Here is a 20,510-nt window from a genome sequence, read left to right on the forward strand (position 1 = left end):
CGCACATGTATGTACGTGACAACGATAGAAAGCTAAACTCCGTTTCGGAAAGTCCACGACCATCTATTACATAAGCCCATCCTCCACCCACGCGGTAGCTGCATCTCACTTTCATCAGTCATCCTCGCCAGCCTCTCTCTCTCTCGCAATTGCTGAGTAAGATCGCCCATCCCCGGCCATCAAGCTCCCATCATGTCTTCGAACACGGGTACACCTCACAACGGTCAAGGTACGTTCATTTCATTGCGCTCTTCGTCGTCGCCATATCTACGCGACTGGCCTGGTACCCTTCATGTCCCTATCCGACACTCCAATACTCAATCTGTCCATGTCAACTCACCAGCCGCCTTACACGGTCGCTGCATGGGCTTTCTCTCGCTCACCGCGAACCCATTGTTGTAATGCTCTCTTCCACGCTCGCCAATTGACATATCCATTCCGCCCCTCGGCCTTGAGAGCAGAAATCCGACTTCCTGACCGTCGCGCATAAAGCTAACATGACGGCCTCCAGAACACGATCAGCAGCTGCACGCCCAAGTCGAGCTCCTCCGCGCCGAGAACGAACAGCGTCAAGGCACAGCGGATGACTCGCACCACAGCGAGCATTCAAAGCAAGAGACTGCCTCTCCCCAGGAAACATCGTCGAATGGGTTCGACCCCACTGCCGCTGCTGCCCACGACGTCAAACGCGCTCTGAACCGTCCGGGAGCTGAGCACCAGTACATCCACCCGGACCTACGCGGCCAAGAAGAAGCGCAAGCCCAGGCCCCAACTGCCAACATGGAGTCTATGCATCCAAGGAGCGAGCCACCGCAGCAGGAGACGACGGTGCAACACCAGCCGCAACCACAGCAACAACCACAGCAGCAGCAGCACCCTCAGCCTCACCCGCAGCCCCATCAACAGCAGCAGCCACAGCAGGATCAACAACTACACGGCCAGCCCGATCAGCATATGCAGCAACAGCTTCCGCCGCGACAGATAGCCGACCAGGGTCTACAGGCGGCAGCTGGGCCTAACATTGCGCCGGCCCCTCCGGCTGACGATCCAGAGGCCATGCAGCGCTGGCATGACGGACGATCACGGCCGAACCGGGAGCTATCGCAAACCAAGCGCGCGGCACAGAATCGCGCAGCACAGGTAGGTTCTACTACGTATTGAACACTCCGTCACATGGCTAACCGTCGAAGCGAGCATTCCGCGCAAGGAAAGAAACCATGATCAAGCGATTGGAGCAGGAAAACGAAGACTTCCGAAAGATGGAGCAGACGTACCGCCAGGGCAAAATCGAGCTATACCGTATGAGGCAGTATGCCTTGCATCTCCAGGCCCGCCTATATGATGTGACGGGCGAGATGCCCCAGCCTCCACCGGGACTGGACATGGCACAGCCTGAAGAGCCGCCACGTCCCATGACACCCGAATACATAAGGAATGCCAAGGGTCTCGAGGCCGTTGCGCGAGCCGTAGCTGGCCTTGAGGCTGCGAGTGGCGCTTCAAGTGAGAAATCCGAGGACCAGGAGATGAAGGACAGCCCTGGACCTGCCGCGCCCGCTCAGGAACAGCTGGCTGCACAGGCTTCCGAGGCATAGATTGCCGAAGAGCCAGGCAGCAGTTTGGCGGCGCCCGCTTCATAGCATGAAGAGGGCCTCGAGGCTCGTGCCGCGTTTGTACGTGGTGAAACAAACTGACTTTTGGCGTTCTGTTGTACTTCACTTCTTTTGCCCTTTAGCGCGGCAGCTAAGACTTTTTTATGTGTGTGCAGGTAGGCCACTTGGCCACTTAATAGAAGGAAAGCTAGGCGGGCGTTAATGGTGTTTCTCTTCCAGGTTGGTTACGAAGAAATGAGGGGTGAGCGTGTCTGGCTAGACGTGTCCAGCTGGCAGAATCATTGTTATTACATTTACTCATGTTGAACCCATTCTTTTAAAATGAATACTTCACTTAAACTCCATGCAAAAACCGTGTTAGGCGTAGGAATTACCCATGTCGTGCTCCTATATCTCGTTAGCAAGACCGAGGCTTGGCTTGACCAGCTCGGGCAACTCACCTTGATGTATTCTGCGCCTTTCTCTTGGTATTCCTCTCTGGTGATCTTGGCCTGCCTCCACGCATCGGAGCCTGCCCACTCAGCCGCACCTCTCCAGGCATCGAGGACAGCATCTTTCGCCCGGCGCACTTTGAGAGGCGAGCCAGCAGGCAACAGCGCAGTGAGCTCGTTCTGCAGCCGCTGATCAAAGTTCCGGAACAAAGTGCTGCCTCCGGTGAGGAAGATGTCCTTGAAGAACTCCTCCCTGTTGGGGACAGAGGCCAAGCGCTGGTTCAAGATATCGCCGGCAATCTCGACAAGGCCGGCCTGGTCAACGCCAGCGATCGACGGACGAAAGACGACTTCGGGCACGCGGATGCGCTCGACGTTGAGATGCACCTGATTCAGCTCCGCTTGTCTCGAAGGGTCAAAGGGTCTTGGCCCTCGGGTAAAGGCATGGAGGAGAGAATGCGACCAGTCTGATTGCGCCTCATAGGTCTGCTCATAGTCGAAGTCGGCGTCGTACTTGAGCAGATCCTGCTCGAGCTCCTTGAGGCTGGCATGGAGATCCTCCTCCTCATGCTCGTCCTCGCTATTGTCCCCCACCGTGATCTGCCGGTACACACCCCAGTCGTCATCGTTGGCCCCAAAGTTGTCGTCGTCTCCGCCACGTCGCCTTTTCCTGGCTGGGCCGTCTGAAGCAAGGTTCGTAATGTTCTTCATGCGGATCTGCGAGGCAAGAGATTTGCGATTGCCTAGGTCGGCTTTGAGACGATCGCGTTCCTTGATCTTGGCGAGGACCTCGGCGCGGGCTGCGCGCTTGTCTTCGAGCCAATCTTCCAGGTTGTTCACGCGACGGTCCGTGTCACGACGCTCCTCCTCCTCCACCCTTGCCTTTTCAGCCTCCTTTTCGGCTTTTGCGCGTGCTCGAGCATCATGGTTAGATTTCATAAGCCTTTGTTGACGCTTCTGCTTCAAACCCGCATCGTCTAGGTCTTCGTCTGGAACCTCGAGTAGGCTGAAGTCAGGTGCTTCTTCCAATTCCTCCAGATCGCCTCCGACATCCTTGATTCGAGCCTTCTTGATAGACTTTTCGAGCTCTCGAACGATCTTGTCCAACTCAGCCTCGTCCTTCAGCTCGTGGCTGTCGAGGAGGCGGCGCGTTTCCTTCTTCGTCTCGTCCACCAATTGAGCTTGAAGATTACGATAGTATTCCAGGTCTTGCTCCTTCTTAACGAGCTTTTCCAGACGCATCTTGGCCGCTTGTTCTTGTAATCTCCGCCCGCTCTCCTTCTTGCGCTCAGCAATCTTGGCCAACTCCTCTGCACTCTTCTCAATGATGACTTCCTCTGTATAGGGGTATTGAATCACGACATCACGATCTTCCAATCCGGTCCAGTCGAGGTAGCCCGCGAGCTCCTGGTCAAAGTCCCGAGAGACGTAGGCATGGTCCTTGAGTATGTTTTCCGTTTGTGAGGCATTAAGTTTTCCCGTGAAAGTCGGATACTTGAGTCGAATGAGCTTGAGGAGGTACTCAGACATGTGGAAGCCTCCCCAATTGAGGCGCGTGGCCTGCCCCAGCATGGCCTTGGAGTTCTGCACAGGGATGACGTGTGTGGATGTGTATGACGAAGAAACGACCAGACCAGTTGAGCCCTTGTTATGTCGGTAGGAAAAGAGGGAATCGATGCCGTAGGCTATTGAAGGCGCGCCGTAACATTCGAATAGAACCTCCGTCATGGCTGTTTCTCGTTAACATGGGACACCTTTTTCTGGGAGAATTGCAATCTCACATTTTCGAGAGTAAGGCAGGTTGGCCACCGCCTCTGTCATGACAATGGGCACATCGATGGCTCCATCCGCGTCGTTCATCCCCAGCTTGAGGAATATGTAGTCCAGCACATGCTCCATCACGTCCCAATTGGCAACCACGCCCGTGCCGAGCTCGAATGCATTTCGTATGTGACCTTTGGCCGTCGTGTCGGCATAGCAGTCAGACCCCGCGAACGAAAAGGTCTTCCCTAGCTTGCGGTCTCGGTACTTGGCCATGATGGGTGGTATGCTGAAGCGTGGGTTCGACTCGAAAGACCAGCCGGCTCGGACCGTAGACGACCCTAGATTCGATCATCAGACATGCTTTTGCAATCCAAGGGGAGGTTGCATACCATTATCGATGACAATGGTCGCATTGGGTTGCTGCAATGCTCGTTCGCGACCTTCTGGCTGGGGCTCGATAGGACCCTCGAAGCGCATTTCCTTGCCCGGGTATATTTGCGCGGGCGGATACGTCTTCGCGTCGGTCATTTTGACGTCTAGACTGGCCGTGGGGTCAGCAACGGCGGAAGGCGCCATTGTCGCGAAGTTGACGTATGGATGGGGAGAATGTTGCGGATGCGCTCGTTCAGTTCGGCTGCATGGTACGGACCAATGCACCTTGATATGCAGAGGGGAGGCGCTGGGCGGGACCGTCGGGGCAGGAGGCAAAAGCAGTGTTGGGGCACGGTAAATGCACGATGGCTGAAGTCGCGAAGCCGTTCACGTTGAGAGAGTGCATTTCACGGATAGCGGTAGCTTGCAAGTTGGAGATCCACCTTGAATTGGGCGAGGTCGGCTTTCGCGTCTCGTAAAGAATCTCAACATCACCATCGGACAACTCTCCGGTCTACCGCTATTTGTTCTTTCTCTGATCCATATCTTTAAAATTGATGTCATTGATAATTCGGTAGTTTTGCTAAGCCAGTGCTCTTACTCGGACTCACAGTGGAAGCTATGTGCATCTCATCTACTCCAACACACCAGCAACAGTGCAGCGCTCTCGCAAGGAAGCTATACGACAATAAGGTAGCCAGCAGTTGATAATGGCGTCCCTGCCGTGATTTGTGTTCCCTGGTGGCCCGTCTCAGGATGACACTATTTTGTTGTGGGTGGTTGACCGTTGCGTTTGGTGGCCTCTTCTACCTGAGAAGGTCGATCCATGGCCTCTTCCCATCGCGTGCTCCTCATCGAATCTCTTCAAGACGGGGGTTTGAGATTGTCCGTAGCTAGACACTGGTTAGAAAATGACTGTATAAACGACAAACAACTTACCCTCCAAGTGGAACAGCACGTTGGACTGGTAGTTCTTGAACATCTGGGCGACCAGCTCCACATTCATATTCTCGATGTTGATTTCCTATACAGCTTGTTAGGAAGACTGGGCGTAGGAAGTTGATTTTGCTATACCTGAAGGCCCTTGTTCATGGCTACAACAGCTTCATTTAGCTTCTCCTTTGAACAATCAGTTTGAGGCCCTGTTACGATGGGATATGGGGGGGGGGGGGGGGCTACACGAACCACATTGGTGATGATACGGGACAGCAGCAGATTCTGCTGATATTCGTGGGGGCTTTCCTTGAGCACAGTCAGCCTATAACTTTTGAGTATCTCAGATGTCATCATTTACCATTGTGATTTGTGCAAAGGATGGGCGCGTGAAGTGTGACGCAGGCTCACGCGGTCGCGTAAAGCACCTCGTGTGTTGAGAGACGAGACGACCCCACACACTGCCTTCCGACGTACGTCGACCGAAAGTCGAGGTACCGTTGTAGACTCGCTTTCCACGCCGTTTCAACCGACCGCAAGCATACGAAGAAATACATCTTGAACAATCGGCACTTGTCAATCTTCCAAGAACTCGCTGAATTATTGAAGGTACGCGACCCAACGAAATGACGGAGAAAGCCCCGACCGAGGCGCAGATCGCGCATCAGCAACTCATCGAGAAGCTCGACATCCACTCTGTGCACAAGAACTTCCGTAACCCCAATTGGCGTCCCAATCAACGCCGCAACAAGAACCTCAAGGCCATTGTGGGAGATGCCACCCGACGCGAGGCCTCTGCTCTGGTCACGCCCAACGGACAGTCGGGCGTCGCCTCTCCATCCAGAGGCGGTAACCAAGATGACGGCCTATCGACGAGCGGCACATCGACGCCAGCCACAAACAACAGCAACGGAAATGGGCCCAACTTGGCGCAAGCATCACGGAGTTTGTCGAAGCTGGTGTTGGAGAAGACCCTGAAGACGCAGCCTGGCGCGACACCAGGGACGGTCATGACGGCACCGACTGCCACTTACACAAACATTGAGTCGGCGCCCTCGCTGGCGCACTCCAAGAGATACTGCGACATTACAGGTCTACCGGCCCCATACCTCGATCCCAAGTCGAGACTACGCTATCATAATAAGGAGGTCTTCGGGATGGTGCGATCGATACCCCAGACAACGGCGGAGCAGTTCCTCGAAGCACGTGGCGCGCACGTCGTGCTCAAATGAACGGCGGCAGAACATACAGTATCACTTCATACGCGGGACCAGGATGGGACGTCGCGTACAATATCAACAGACGGCACCAGCAAAGATACCTTACGAAGACGAAATGTCCGAACCTCAAAGTCAAGCCCCGACTATGCACCCTCGGCCTTTCGGCCAAGGGATGACAGTTGGCGCTCCGGCTTAATCGGGATCGAGTGCTGTTATCTGCCAGAAAGAAGCGACATAGTACCGAGACTGTATGGGGGAAACAATCTCAGTTACCAGAGCAGAGCTCTGGCCGCCGCGGCAGGGTTGCGAGTGGCCAGCCACCATGCGCGCCATAGATACACTAGGTACAATGAATGCAGACGAGGCTAGCATCCAGTCGTTGATCCAATTGTGTAATCTTGTGATCTAGTGTTTCGAACCGATGCAGTAGGCAGGATAGTGATGCCAAATGATGCGCATCCCAGGAAACTGAGGTCAAGGCACTTGCCTTGGCCATACCTATATTAAGAGCATCAATAGGGCAAACCGCGCGCTCGTCATAGCGCAATGGGCCTAATTGTGGCAGATGGAGATGTTGGAACAGCTGAGGGACGTTGGATGGGTTTTATAGCAGAAAAAACTATCGGCCAATCGAAGGCGCGTCGATAAAGCTGCAGCCCACTTTGCCAGGGGTTGTAAGGGGACAAATTCTTTAGTGCGCAAGTGTCTCAAGACGCTGACAAGATGAAGATCTGGGGCTTGAAGATTGGGAACGTACCAAATAATTATTTTAGGCTTTAGGCAATCTAGATATGAGCGACAAGAGCGCCCACTCCGGTTCTTTCAACGTGTTCTTTTTTTCCGAAACGCCCCTCATATTTCTGGCCTGCAAGCGACACAGATAAGCGGTGGCCGTGTGTTTGTGGTTGCGTCATGTGCTTCAGTTATTCTGTCGGGCGACCAAGGAGGACCCTGCCTAGACTTGCCCGTCGCAAGCCCCCTTGGACTTTGAGATTCCCATGGGACACATCTCTCGACCAACAGATCATTCGCTCTCTGTCCTTTACGATACCCTAATTACCATTTCCCACCATCACCAGAGGATCTTCAATACTAGCCAAGATGTCAATGTGGCTAACGGATACACAAAGTACGTTCTCAGCACACAAGCTCTCCCTTAGCTACGCGACCACGCTGCTCAGCATCAAACGCGACGAACAGAAAGCAGATGGCTGACCTCCCTCGACAGAGATCGGAGTAGTCTTCTGCTCCGGCGGTATGTACTTGGTTTCACCTGGAGAGTCCGGCGCAAACATGCTGATACCATGGCCAAGGTGGCTTCTTCCTCGTCGGAGGTGTGATGCTGTTCTTTGATCGCGCCATGTATGTCCCTACCTTTCCTTGTCATGCAGCTACTGACATGCGCGCAGGCTAGCTATGGGAAACGTATGAAACCCCTGAGCCCCCGGATTGCCGACCGACTTACCGATGCTACCAGATCCTCTTCCTCATCGGCCTGACCATCATCATCGGCCCCCAAAAGACCCTCTTGTTCTTTGCACGAAAGCAAAAAGCCAAAGGCACCGCTGCCTTTTTCGTCGGTCTCGCCCTGATCCTACTCAAGTGGACGCTTATCGGGTTCATCATCGAAGCGTATGGCATCGTAGTGCTGTTTGGAGACTTCCTGGGCACGATTGCCGGTTTCGCGAGGGGCCTCCCCGTCGTGGGGCCATATATCGGCATGGCTGTGGATCGCAGTGGTATTGGGAGGAGGAATGCCGAGCTGCCAGTCTGAGTGCTGTCGAGCTGCGAGCTGAATATCAATGACGGGGCAACGACGGTCATGCGCATCACGAACAGAGCTGTTAGTAGTGGGTGCAATTACTAGGACATTTCCAAGAGCAGGCTCTTCGGGTCGACACAGGCAACTTGGCGGGCAACCGCACGACATTGCCGCGGCGTTCATGGGGCGGACACCATAGACGGAGTTTTAACGACATGCATAGGAGGGAGGGCCAGGCGATCATGTGCGCGAGGGGCATCTCATTATTTATATGCAGACCCCAGAGGCACTCCTCCGCAAGGGAAAGAAGTAGCCTCCCGATCTAACAAGAACAGACGAAAATAATGTTCATCCTCTCTGACATTCAATAGCTCACGGCCACACACCGAGTGGGTGGAGCACTTTTCCCTTGCTGTCGTTGTTGGTATTGCAAATGACCTCCCAAGAACGCTCATGGTCACATCCAGCCCTCCGCTTCCGCTGTCGCTTAGTATCCCTGTCCGATGAGATAGTCGGCGAGGCCCTCGACGACGGAGCTGGCGTTGCCGGCAACAGCGGCCTCGCCATGATGGGCGACGATGATGGCCTGCTTGGTTTTGGCGATAGCGACACCAGTCCTGCCCTGCTGTGGTGTTAGTGAACCTCCCTTTCATATTCCACGTGTGATAGGGCGTACCGATCGTGCGTAGATGCTGCGGTCCTCGGCGCGGGCCAAAACGAAGCGCTCGCCACCAACAAAGAGACCCTCGGCGAAAGCGCCATCCTTGGCCTTGTCGTCACCGCCCACAATGGCGGAGATGGTCTTCATCTCGTCGGGCTTCACCTGCGGGGCTTGTCAGTCGGCCATGGAAAAGTTTTGAGGGGCATTGGTGGGATATCGCACGTCGAAGCCGGAGGATGTAGCCCAGACGCTGTCACCAGCAGCGCTGATGAGGGCGGCCTTGTCGACGTGGCCGGTGCCAACGAGGCTATCGAGGTTTCAGTGCATGGTTCGACGCAGTTCGGTGAGAAGTTTACCTCGAGTCGATGTAAGCTGTTCAGGAAGACATTAGCACATGGCCATGTCGGCTGTTGAGGACCAAATCGCCCAAGGTGGGGGAAGAGAGTTTCTTTACGAGGTGTAGCATGAGCGGACATGACATACCTTGCCAGGACATGGTGGTAATGTGAGGGGGTGGGGGAAACCGTAGCAAATGGGGAAGAAGGCGACGAGGAGTTTGTTGTTGGTGCTTCGTGAAGCTTTGTGGAAATGTTGTGTGAGAGAGTGGCGGTCGGTGGACGGATGGATGAATGGGGTGGATTCGGACTGGAGCTTGTGGTGATCTGGAGTCCTGCTGGACTGGATGATGTCCACTGACGGCGGGCGGTGCCCCTCATTCAGTAGTCGCGGGACATGACATATGGCTCCAGTACGCAAATTGTGTCACCGCCAGCAGTTTGCAGTGCAAAACAGCGCTGTGATAATCATTGAGTCCCCGCCATAGGTGCGTAATTAACGTTTGATGTTTCTGTCGATTGATCACGGCACCGTGAATCGCCCGTTCTCACTAAAGTGACGATCCACGCGCAAGTAAAAGCGCCGCGCTATTTCGCGCGAAGGTCCTTCGGCTCGGGCCTTGGCCGGGAAGGTCTATCTATGAATAAGAATGGCTTCCTGTCCACAGACTACGCAACAGCTCAACAAACCTTGCGGTCATCTAATTACCCCAGGGCTGGCACTCCATCGTATTACATGTGACATGTGACACCTCCTTGCAATCATGCGCGGCGGAGATTTCTCCAAAAAGGCCAGACCTTGAAGTTGAAGGAGGGAAACTAATATGGAGACCTCTTGACGGCGACAGGATCAGTCGCGTGCTTCCAACGCGCCAACTGCTTCTGGCGCCGCCGATCAAGACTAGACCCTGTGGGTGAAGCAAAAGTCGAAATGACGTGCAGTGTGCCCTCACCTTGGCCTAATGAAGAGGCCGTTGCGTTCAAATTATGTTTCACGGCAGCGCAGCGTCGGACAGGCGCTTGGGCGATCCGGCTCCGGCTTCTACTCGAGATCTCCGCCCAGTACGGAGAATAAAAGAGCAAATGTCTGGGCAAGCAACCAATTTAGTGGGCTTCCTGGCTCGTTATCGTTGAAGAATGCAGAGACTTGATCAAGTTGAGCTAATTAGGTGCGTTTGTAACGGGCATAAGATGCTTGCAGCCAAAGTGGTCATGCCTAGTCCTTCATTCTACGATGAAACGCGTGCCCCGGCCAAAGGACGTTTCTGATGCACGGCAACCCCCTGTTTCGTAACCGCACGACATACTAGACTATCTCGGACCTGCCCCCTCAGAGACGGCATTCCCCTCCATACCAAACACACGCGCTTACGATACGGAGTACAGCGCACGCTCGCGCTGGGGGAACAGCTGCCGGCCATGGATTCATCAGCACGGGACGTTCATTTGACGGCTCAATCCAACTCCCTCGGCCTGACCCTGGCGGACGAGTGTTTGCGGGCAGGGTTCTCTGGTCCGTCTTAGTGCGACGAGCGACCAATATCCATCCTCATTGTCCTCCGTCTTCTTCATGCTTCACGCTTCCTCTGTAACATTTGTGGTTCTCTGCTTGGTTTTCGTCCCTCCTTTCGTGTAGCGTGCAACGCTCGTCCACTCCTTTGGTCGAATTTTACTTCTCCTTCGTTCGCTTTCACTTGCTATAGCAGTTGGCACCATGCCGTCCGCTCCTTCACCTCCGTATCATCCCAAGCGCGCGAGGGCATCGCTGGACGAACGCCCCAGCAGCAGTTCTGGACTCGGATACAGCCAACCTTCTTCGAGACACAACGACTACGACAAGCGTCGGTCAAGAGACGACCTCCTCATCGGGCTCATGACAACTGAGAAGCGGGAGCAGGCACAGCAACAGTATCGTCTTCAAGAACACCATCGTCGACAGCAGCAGCAGCAGCAGCAACGGTATAGGTCGTTCCACGTGCCCATTCGGGGCGGACCGCAGCAGGCACAGGTGTCACCACCAGCACCCGGGCTCGCGCAGGGCAGCTTCTCATCCCAAGGATCGACTGCGCCAATTGTGGACTCACGAGGTGTCGGCGGCGCGGGCGCCGTTGCCATCGGCATGGCGTTGGGGAGCCCGTCGCATCCACCGCCAGGCGCAGGCTGGATACCCAGACCGGACAAGAGTGCCGCTGCAACGACATGGACACCAACTGGACCTCGACCCGCGGTAGCAACGCCCGTAGAAGAGGCGACGCCCAAGAAGAGTCGCAAATGGGGGCTCTTCCGCAGCAAATCCAAGTCCAAGAAGATGGACAACGCTTCACCACCGCAGACCTTGGACAGGTCGCCAGCAACGGCGAGGCCCAATGTCTTGCGAAATGACACCGTCGATGCACCTTCATCCAGGCCAGCCCCTCAAGTCGTCCGAGCACAGACCGCACCAGTGATGGCGAGCAATAGACGACCTCAGCCTTCTCAGCCTGCTCAGACACACCGCCAGAGTCCCAGACCGTCACCTAGACATGCCCAGACAACGCCAGCTCCGTCTCCGTCTGCGTATGCCGAGCGGTCTATGCCCTCATCGGGGCCCCAATTGCCGACTCCGAGTGGACCCATGCTCGACGTTGAGATACCCGATATCACGTTGGAGCGATACAGTGTCATGTTTAACCAAGTTTTGATGAACAAAAGACGACAGTCTCGCGACCTCTTGACATCCTCATCCTCCTTGCTGGCGAGACGGCAAGCCACGCTGGAGAAGCTGGCGCCCGTTGCTGATAAAGCGAAAGACGCAGAGTTGAGTCCGCTCCAGCCACCACCCAGCAGGGCTCCCGTGCCGCTGGTCAAGGAGTCGCCTACCTTTCATTTGTTTCCACCATCATCAAGGCGATCAAGCTCGGCGCAGGCGCAATCGCCTCGATCTCGTTCCAACACATCCCCAGCGGGCCTTCCTTCCCCTGGTCTGCCGTCCGCGGGATACAACAATGAATTTGCTGGCATGACTCCTCCTGTGGCCCCAGCCTTGAGGGCGCAAACGCTTCCCCGAGCTGCGCACGAGAATCGTTCTATGGACAGGTTGCCCAACGCCAACAACCCGGCTCATCGGAGGCCCCAGCCCTCCTCTCGCTTCACACGGCAGCCGGCGCCCATCACAACGACCAACATCACGGCATCCACTCCCGTATTTGACTCGCCCAGCAGTATTGAAGAGTCCGCAGAAGCCGTGCTGAAAGCCACATATCAACCCAGCGCCAACGACCCCATATGGGAAATGATCTCCCCGCCCCCATCTTCCCACGATAGCGGCACTCAAAAGAAGAACTCGGTATCTTCCGTCGTTTCCTCCGAGCAGCTCACCGTGGTGAAACCTATCGTGACCGTCACAAACGAGGACGCCGAGGCCGAAAAGGCCCTGCGAGAGGCTGTGCAGGCCTCCATTACGAGGCAGATCAGCGTGTCGAGAGAACAGAGATCGATGTTGGGGTCCATCAGGGGAGGGGCTCCCAGGGGACAACAGCGTTCAATGCCTGTCGGCTTTGGGCCCGTAGTCACGTCTGACGGCAGTGAGCGACTGAGCGAGACAAGGAAGCTGACACCGAGGGTCGTCCATCCTGGTGACGAAATTACACCCAGGTCGTTCCATACGCACCGTCGCAGCGAGCGCGTGGTAGTCGAAGGTCTGTAGACTTTCAGAGTCTGGCTGTGATCAAAGACACGGTCGCATGGAACAGCTCAATAGTCTTTCATGTTTCTTTTCTCTCTCGTATTGGGTTTCGGTTACCCAACGCCTCTCAAAAAGGCACAGCATCCCGCTGGCTCGGGATGAAGAGAGCATGGGCGGCGTTCTCTCTGCATTTCATTCTATGACCGGATTAGTTAGGATACCATGACGCGTGGCGAGGCGCATAAGGCGTTTGTGTTGTCTCAATAACGAAACAGAAAACATGTCACCTCCACACCTTGCTTGCCGTGATGAATCTTGTGCGCCTCATTATGTTCATTGATGGTTGTACCACCCCCAGGGACTTGGTCTTTCCAGCCGGAAGAGTGGCGCAGTCCAGTATATGCTAATTAATCAAGTTTCCAAAGGGCATCGGCCCAGGCAAGCAACCCTGCAAAAGCGCCGTCGCTCCCAGCCAGCCAGTCTTTCACATCAAGACGCAGCAAGAGTTCTGCTTCTTGGCCTGCTGGTAGAACATCTTGCTCTGCGAGCTCAGCCCGTCACTCTTGGCGACCAGGTCGTCAATCTTCTCGCCACGCTGCAGCACGCTCTCAATGGTCTTGTGCAGCACAATCTTGGTCTCGTCGAGCTCCTTCTGGATCTTGAGGATGCTGTCGGCCTGCTGGGGATCCTGGTACTTGCTCAGGTACTCGCGCAGCTCGGGCATGGCGATGGAGGGCGTCCCCGTGGCCCAGGCCGAGCGGGGGTTCTTGGTGAGGAACTCGTCGACGACTTTCGACAGGAGCTGATGGGCGACGAGGGCGGGGTATTGCTGGTCGGAGATGATGATGCCGCAGACGCCTTCGCTGCGACCGTAGGCGTGGAATGTGTAGTCTTTTTTTGGGGTATCTTCGTCAGTCTCGATGCTTCGTATTTCTCTGCGGATCATGCCGGCGTACCCTGCTCTTCGACATCCTGACGCTGGCCAGGCCTCGTCCTCTCTGCGACGGTCTTGGAGAAGAGTGACATGAACTCGCCATAGCTATGCTGGTTAGCGCCTCGCTGGATGGGGCCGGATGGCATGGGGCACAAACTTGTTGCGCGTGAAGCGCGAGTAGGCGCTGAGCTCCTTCTCGGCAACGATCTCGTGCGACGGCTTCGAGTCGTTGCGGATGATCTGTCCGGAGTTATCGTGTCAGACCGCCCGGTCGGTGGTATCATGGGAGGGGCACGGGGGTCGACGTACACCAATGTAAAGGAGCTTCATGATGCCGATTTGCGAGCGCTGCGTAAGATAATCAGGGGTGAGCTGCTGATTTGGCGCCAATCTCCACCACGATTATAAAGGAGAGGATGGTAGATTTGGTTATGAATGAAGAATGATGTGTCGGCACAGCGTACAAGGTTAGCCACCGCCTTGGACGTCACCCGCCCGCATCACATGGTTATCGGCATTATCTAGCGCCCAAGTTAACTAATGCCTTTGGGATCTGCGTACCCGGGGACAGAGGACGTGTCTTCAGTTCCACACCCTCCACTCTGAGTCGGTATGACTCCATGACTTTGAGGTGCTGATGAATGATAATTTCACAGCCACATAGTGCACGCTTTTCTCGCTCAACAACCGAAAAACCAGGATACTTCGAGCTCGTCATTCTACGCCATGGCTTCCAGCAGTCTCAGTGCTGCAGAAGCGCAATGGCGGGAGCAGTATGCTGCCATGCGCGCTGCGCTCGCCGACCTGAAAATTGAATCGTCCAAGGGCAAGCAGCCCGCGATCAACGGAGACAATGACGAAACCGACTTTGAGGGTTACTCGTCGGGCACAAGTGGGCAAGACGTCTGGGACTTTATCAGCGACGACGACGAAGACCCTGACAGCAGCGACTATGCCTACGAAGAAGACTTCGACAGTGGTGCGAACGCAGGGGCCGAATGGTTTGTCACGCGCTGCTCAGAGATCGCAGCCAAGAATGGCATGCCTGCGGATGTATTCGAGAGCCAGGTGGCTGGTATGCTTTCCTCGGGCCAGTCTGAGGAGGAGCTGCAAATGCACCTGACTGACCTGATGGGATTCGACGATCTCGATTTCATCATTGAGATACTCGGCAAGAAGGACAGCATCACGGCGGCACTGGCCGATCCAAACCACTACGGCGAACGCCAGCAGCCTTCGGGTAAACTGCTAAGCCGAGCCCAGCGAGAGGAAGCTCTCCGGCGTCACGATCTGGAGCACAAGTCCGCTACACTCGCCCCCTCTCAGACGCGCGAAGTCCAGTATCCCCACGTGTACAAAGCCTACAATGCAGGAAACACCCTCAACTACGCCGGCAAGAAGTATGGCTTGCCGCCCGGCAGCGAGAGGCTCCAATTCGACAGGTATGAGGAGTACGCCATCCCTGCTGGGAAAAAGGGCGAGCTTGGTCCTGGCCAGAGACTTGTCAAGATCTCAGAGCTTGATGGGCTATGCCGGACCACGTTCAAGGGATACAAGGCCCTTAACCGCATGCAGAGCCTGGTCTATCCTGTGGCCTACAAGACGAGTGAGAATATGCTCATCTGTGCACCCACAGGTGCTGTGAGTCTTGAATGCGGCTGTGTCTGCGTAAAAGCTAATGAAGGATAGGGTAAAACAGACGCTGCCATGCTGACGATTCTGCACACCATTGGCCAGCATGTGACGCCCAACCCCATCGAGAACCCGTCCGCAATGGAGTTTGGCGTCGACGCTGACAACTTCAAGATTGTCTACGTCGCACCCATGAAGGCGTTGGCAGCCGAAATCACGGAGAAGCTAGGCAAACGCTTGGCCTGGCTGGGTATCAAGTGTCGCGAATACACGGGTGATATGCAGCTCACCAAGTCTGAAATCGTGCAGACGCAGATCATTGTGACCACCCCTGAAAAGTGGGATGTCGTCACGAGGAAAGGGACAGGCGACACTGAGCTTGTCCAGAAGGTCAGGCTCCTCATCATTGATGAGGTGCACATGCTTCACGATGAGCGCGGCGCTGTTCTCGAGTCTTTGGTGGCACGTACCGAGCGACAGGTGGAAAGCACACAGTCTCTGATCCGCATTGTTGGTCTCAGTGCCACTTTGCCGAATTATGTGGACGTTGCCGACTTTCTCAAGGTCAACAAGATGGCTGGCCTCTTCTACTTTGACTCGTCATTCCGTCCTGTGCCCCTGGAGCAGCATTTCATTGGCGTCAAGGGGAAATCAGGAACCAAGCAGTCCAAGGACAACCTCGACACGGTTGCCTTTGAAAAGGTTAAACAGATGTTGGAAAGGGGCCACCAGGTCATGGTGTTTGTCCACTCACGCAGAGACACTATGCTCACAGCCAAGATGATCCACGCAAAAGCTATGGAGCAGATGTGCACTGATCTGCTTGACCCCATGGGGCATCCATCCTATGACCAGGCCGCTCGTGACATGAAATCGTCTCGATCAAAAGAGATTCGGGAGCTGCTGCAAAAGGGTCTCGGCATCCACCACGCCGGCATGGCGCGAGCCGACAGGAACCTCATGGAGCGCCTCTTCTCCGAGGGTGTGACCAAGGTCCTCTGCTGCACGGCGACTCTTGCGTGGGGAGTCAACCTGCCGGCTGCTGCGGTCGTCATCAAAGGTACTCAGGTGTACAGTGCACAAGACGGCAAGTTTGTCGACTTGGGCATCCTTGACGTGCTCCAGATCTTTGGCCGTGCCGGTAGGCCGCAGTTTGAGGACACTGGTATTGGCATGATCTGCACCACGCAGGACCGCTTGACGCACTACTTGACGGCTGTCACCGAGCAGCAGCCCATTGAGTCAAAGTTCTCGACCAAGCTTGTGGACAATTTGAACGCCGAGATCTCCTTGGGAACCGTCACCTCGATCCAGGATGCCGTCACATGGATAGGCTATTCGTACCTGTTTGTGCGCATGAAGAAGAGCCCCCTGACGTACGGTATCGAGTGGGCTGAGATTAGAGACGACCCGAGCCTGGTGATGAGGCGTCGCACCTTGGCGATCCAGGCAGCGCGCACACTACAGCAATGCCAGATGATTGTTTTCAACGAGAACACCGAGGAGTTGCGTAGCAAGGACATTGGCCGCATCGCGAGCCAGTACTACATTCTTCATACGAGTATCCAGGTCTTCAACTCCATGATGACCGCTCAGGGGACGGAGGCCGACGTTCTCAAGATGATCAGTATGAGCGGAGAGTTCGACAACATCCAGTCAAGGGACAGCGAGGCCAGGGAATTGACGCATCTCCGACATAACGTGGTCCCTTGCGAGGTGGCCCAAGGTATTGACACGCCACAGGCTAAGACGAACATCCTGTTGCAGTCATACATCTCGCGCACGCAGCCCGAGGACTTTGCGTTGATGAACGACATGAACTATGTCGCACAGCAGTCCGGCCGCATCTGTCGCGCGCTCTTCATGCTGGCCCTGAACCGGCGCTGGGGACACCAGTGCCTGGTTCTGTTGACACTGGCCAAGTCCATTGAGAAGAGGATTTGGCCGTTTCAGCACCCCCTCAACCAGTTTGAGCTCACGAAGCCTGTGCTCAACCAGCTCGAGGCTAAGGATCACCTGACCGTCGAGTACATGAAAGAGCTTGACAGTGCCGAGATCAGCAGTCTCGTGCATAACCAGACCGCCGGCAAGAACATTGCCAGGATTCTCAATCACTTCCCTACGGTTCACGTGGAGGCTGATATTGCACCACTCAACCGGGATGTATTGCGTATCAAGCTCTGGGTCATCCCCGACTTCACCTGGAAGGATTTCTACCATGGCACCTCCGAGTCGTACTACATCTGGGTGGAGAACTCGGAGACTTCTGAGATATACCACCACGAGTTCTTCATCCTCAGCCGCAGGAAGCTGCACAACGACCATGAGCTCAATTTTACCATCCCGCTCTCCGACCCCCTGCCCAAGCAGATCTACGTCCGCGCCGTGTCCGACCGATGGCTCGGTGCCGAGACTGTCACGCCTGTGTCGTTCCAGCATCTGATCCGCCCCGACACCGAGAGTGTGTACACCGACCTGCTCGACTTGCAGCCGCTCTCAATCAAGGCGCTGCGGAATCCTGGTCTTGAAGAGATCTATGGGCAGCGCTTCCAGTACTTTAATCCCATGCAGACGCAGATATTCCATACCCTGTACAACACGCCGGCCAATGTCCTTCTCGGATCGCCGACTGGTTCTGGCAAGACGGTCGCCGCTGAGCTGGCCATGTGGTGGGCGTTCCGTGAACGGCCAAAGTCCAAGGTGGTCTACATTGCTCCCATGAAAGCCCTTGTCCGCGAGCGTGTCAAGGACTGGGGTGTTCGCCTGGCGCGTCCGCTTGGCTTGAATCTTGTTGAGTTGACTGGTGATAACACGCCCGACACCAGGACGATCAAGGACGCGGACATCATCATCACGACCCCTGAGAAATGGGATGGTATTTCTCGTTCGTGGCAGACAAGAGGGTACGTGCGGCAAGTGAGTCTGGTCATCATTGACGAAATCCACTTGCTAGCCGGCGATCGTGGTCCTATCTTGGAGATCATTGTGTCGCGCATGAACTACATCGCCTCAATGACAAAGGGCTCTGTGCGACTCCTGGGCATGTCCACTGCCTGTGCCAACGCAAGCGACCTGGGTAACTGGCTTGGCGTGAAGGAGGGTCTCTTCAACTTTAGGCACTCTGTGCGCCCCGTGCCTCTGGAGTCGTACATTGACGGGTTCCCCGAGGTGCGTGGCTTCTGCCCGCTCATGCAGTCAATGAACCGCCCAACGTTCCTGGCCGTGAAGAATCACAGCCCGAGCAAGCCCGTCATCGTTTTTGTGCCGTCTCGTCGACAGACACGCCTTACGGCCAAGGACCTCATCAATTTCTGCGGCATGGAGGACAACCCGCGTCGCTTTCTGCATATGGATGAGGATGATCTGCAGCTGAACCTGGCGCGTGTCAAGGACGATGCGTTGAAGGAGGCCATCAACTTTGGTATCGGGCTTCATCATGCCGGTCTCGTCGAGTCTGACCGTCAGCTCTCTGAGGAGCTCTTCCTGAACAACAAGATCCAGATCCTGATCGCTACCAGTACTCTCGCTTGGGGTGTCAACCTGCCAGCCCATCTCGTTGTGGTCAAGGGCACCCAGTTCTACGATGCCAAGATTGAAGGCTACCGCGACATGGATCTGACAGATGTGCTTCAGATGCTCGGTCGCGCCGGACGTCCACAGTTCGATACGTCCGGTGTCGCTCGCATCTTCACGCAAGACTCCAAAAAGGACTTTTACAAGCACTTCCTCCACACCGGGTTCCCGGTCGAGTCATCGCTCCATACTGTCCTGGACAACCATTTGTGTGCCGAAGTATCAGCCGAGACGATCATCACCAAGCAGGATGCGCTCGACTACCTGACGTGGACCTTTTTCTTCCGCCGCCTACACAAGAACCCGTCGTACTACGGCCTCGAGATCTCGGCCGAGGACCACAGCTCCATTGCCGCCCAGGAGCTCGCCAACGAGTACATGATCGACATGGTCAGCAACTCGCTCCACGAGCTGGCCGAGTCCAAGTGCGTCGAGGTCTACCCCAACGGCGACGTCGACCCCACGCCCCTAGGCAAGATTATGAGTTATTACTACCTCTCGCACAAGACAATCCGCACGCTCGTCGCGCACGCCAAGCCCCAAGGCTCCTTCCTGGACGTCATGTCCTGGATGGCCCGCGCTGTCGAATACGACGAGCTGCCCGTCCGCCACAACGAGGATCTCGTCAACGAGACGCTGTCGCAGAACCTGCCCTTTGCGGGATCCGCGTTTAACCTGCCCATGTGGGACCCCCATGTGAAGGCGTTCCTGCTCCTGCAGGCGCACATGTCGCGCATCGAGCTGCCCATTACCGACTACGTCGGTGACCAGACCAGCGTGCTCGACCAGGCCATCCGTATCATCCAGGCCTCTATCGATGTGCTCACCGAGCTGGGGTACCTCTCCAGTTGCCTGCGGATGATCAGCCTTCTGCAGTGCATCAAGTCAGCCCGCTGGCCGACTGATCCTGCCGTCACGATCCTGCCCGGCGTCATGCCCGAGACGACCGAGGACAAGTCCACTCTGCAGGACCTCGTCCAGCTCTCCCCCGGCAAGGTCACTGCGCTTGCCAAGTCGCTGGGCGTCCCGATCTCTCAGAACAGCCGCTTCGCGCGCGCCCTGTCCATCCTGCCCAATGTCAGCGTCAGCATCGACAAACCCACCGCCACGGGCCTGACCGTCCAACTACGCCGTCAGAACCCGCTGGTCGAGCGTGACGCCAAGATGTATGCCCCGAATTTCCCAAAGTCGCAGACAGAAGGCTTCTTTGTCATTGTCGCCGACGCGGCGCGCGACGAGATCTTTGCCGTCAAGAGAGTGGGCTGGTACTCTGGGCCGCCGGGCGGCGGCTCGGCGGCGCGGAAGCTGGCAGCGGGGAGCAGGCCGTCGGCCCGGACGAGTATCAAGTTGCCTGAATCGACACAGGACAGAAAGGTGGATGTCCTGGTGGTGAGCGACGGGTACATTGGGCTGGAGAAACGTGTCGAGGGCGTGGAGATCCCCGCCGTGCCCGTGGTGCAGGACGACCTGGACAAGAAGTTGGAGGACGTGGCTGCTGGCACGGCGCAGCCTTGAGCGAGAGAAAATATGTGTATAGTCAATCAGTGTAGCACTTCTAAATTCCAGAGCCATATAAACGCCTGGCTCCGTCGAAACCCAGATCCCCTCCCCCCTCCCAT

At 55.9% G+C, this 20,510-nt stretch overlaps 8 protein-coding genes across 8 annotated transcripts; 5 read left to right on the forward strand and 3 right to left on the reverse strand.

Moving 5' to 3' along the window:
- Nucleotides 1-192: 192 nt before the first annotated feature.
- On the forward strand, nt 193-1,592 carry J7T54_004409 (putative transcription factor kapC; the record flags this gene model as incomplete). Its single annotated transcript, XM_051504324.1, has 3 exons — nt 193-229; nt 512-1,140; nt 1,260-1,592. The coding sequence occupies 3 exons, from the start codon at nt 193-195 to the stop codon at nt 1,590-1,592; spliced, it is 999 nt and encodes a 332-aa protein (XP_051364238.1).
- A 375-nt stretch (nt 1,593-1,967) lies between these two features.
- Nucleotides 1,968-4,381, reverse strand: J7T54_004410 (Actin-like protein-like protein; the record flags this gene model as incomplete). Its single annotated transcript, XM_051504325.1, has 4 exons — nt 1,968-1,997; nt 2,051-3,771; nt 3,823-4,143; nt 4,195-4,381. The coding sequence occupies 4 exons, from the start codon at nt 4,379-4,381 to the stop codon at nt 1,968-1,970; spliced, it is 2,259 nt and encodes a 752-aa protein (XP_051364239.1).
- A 1,355-nt stretch (nt 4,382-5,736) lies between these two features.
- Nucleotides 5,737-6,342, forward strand: J7T54_004411 (YL1 nuclear; the record flags this gene model as incomplete). The annotated part of the gene is made up of 1 exon (XM_051504326.1): nt 5,737-6,342. The coding sequence occupies one exon, from the start codon at nt 5,737-5,739 to the stop codon at nt 6,340-6,342; it is 606 nt and encodes a 201-aa protein (XP_051364240.1).
- Nucleotides 6,343-7,437: 1,095 nt separating this feature from the next.
- J7T54_004412 (Got1 family protein) lies at nt 7,438-8,104 on the forward strand (the record flags this gene model as incomplete). The annotated part of the gene is made up of 5 exons (XM_051504327.1): nt 7,438-7,459; nt 7,559-7,585; nt 7,644-7,692; nt 7,740-7,755; nt 7,808-8,104. The coding sequence occupies 5 exons, from the start codon at nt 7,438-7,440 to the stop codon at nt 8,102-8,104; spliced, it is 411 nt and encodes a 136-aa protein (XP_051364241.1).
- Nucleotides 8,105-8,579: 475 nt separating this feature from the next.
- J7T54_004413 (putative profilin) lies at nt 8,580-9,249 on the reverse strand (the record flags this gene model as incomplete). Its single annotated transcript, XM_051504328.1, has 5 exons — nt 8,580-8,714; nt 8,769-8,915; nt 8,976-9,060; nt 9,110-9,125; nt 9,237-9,249. 5 exons carry the CDS (start codon nt 9,247-9,249, stop codon nt 8,580-8,582), a joined length of 396 nt encoding a protein of 131 aa, XP_051364242.1.
- Nucleotides 9,250-10,802: 1,553 nt separating this feature from the next.
- Nucleotides 10,803-12,773, forward strand: J7T54_004414 (uncharacterized protein; the record flags this gene model as incomplete). Its single annotated transcript, XM_051504329.1, has 1 exon — nt 10,803-12,773. The coding sequence occupies one exon, from the start codon at nt 10,803-10,805 to the stop codon at nt 12,771-12,773; it is 1,971 nt and encodes a 656-aa protein (XP_051364243.1).
- Nucleotides 12,774-13,236: 463 nt separating this feature from the next.
- Nucleotides 13,237-14,016, reverse strand: J7T54_004415 (synaptobrevin like ykt6; the record flags this gene model as incomplete). Its single annotated transcript, XM_051504331.1, has 4 exons — nt 13,237-13,643; nt 13,709-13,791; nt 13,844-13,926; nt 13,996-14,016. The coding sequence occupies 4 exons, from the start codon at nt 14,014-14,016 to the stop codon at nt 13,237-13,239; spliced, it is 594 nt and encodes a 197-aa protein (XP_051364244.1).
- A 396-nt stretch (nt 14,017-14,412) lies between these two features.
- Nucleotides 14,413-20,406, forward strand: J7T54_004416 (putative helicase-like protein; the record flags this gene model as incomplete). The annotated part of the gene is made up of 2 exons (XM_051504332.1): nt 14,413-15,322; nt 15,386-20,406. The coding sequence occupies 2 exons, from the start codon at nt 14,413-14,415 to the stop codon at nt 20,404-20,406; spliced, it is 5,931 nt and encodes a 1,976-aa protein (XP_051364245.1).
- Between the last annotated feature and the right edge of the window lie 104 nt (nt 20,407-20,510).

Source organism: Emericellopsis cladophorae, assembly GCF_022114955.1.
Source record: "Emericellopsis cladophorae strain MUM 19.33 chromosome Unknown NODE_8_length_656085_cov_119_647849, whole genome shotgun sequence".
NCBI lineage: Eukaryota > Fungi > Ascomycota > Sordariomycetes > Hypocreales > Bionectriaceae > Emericellopsis > Emericellopsis cladophorae.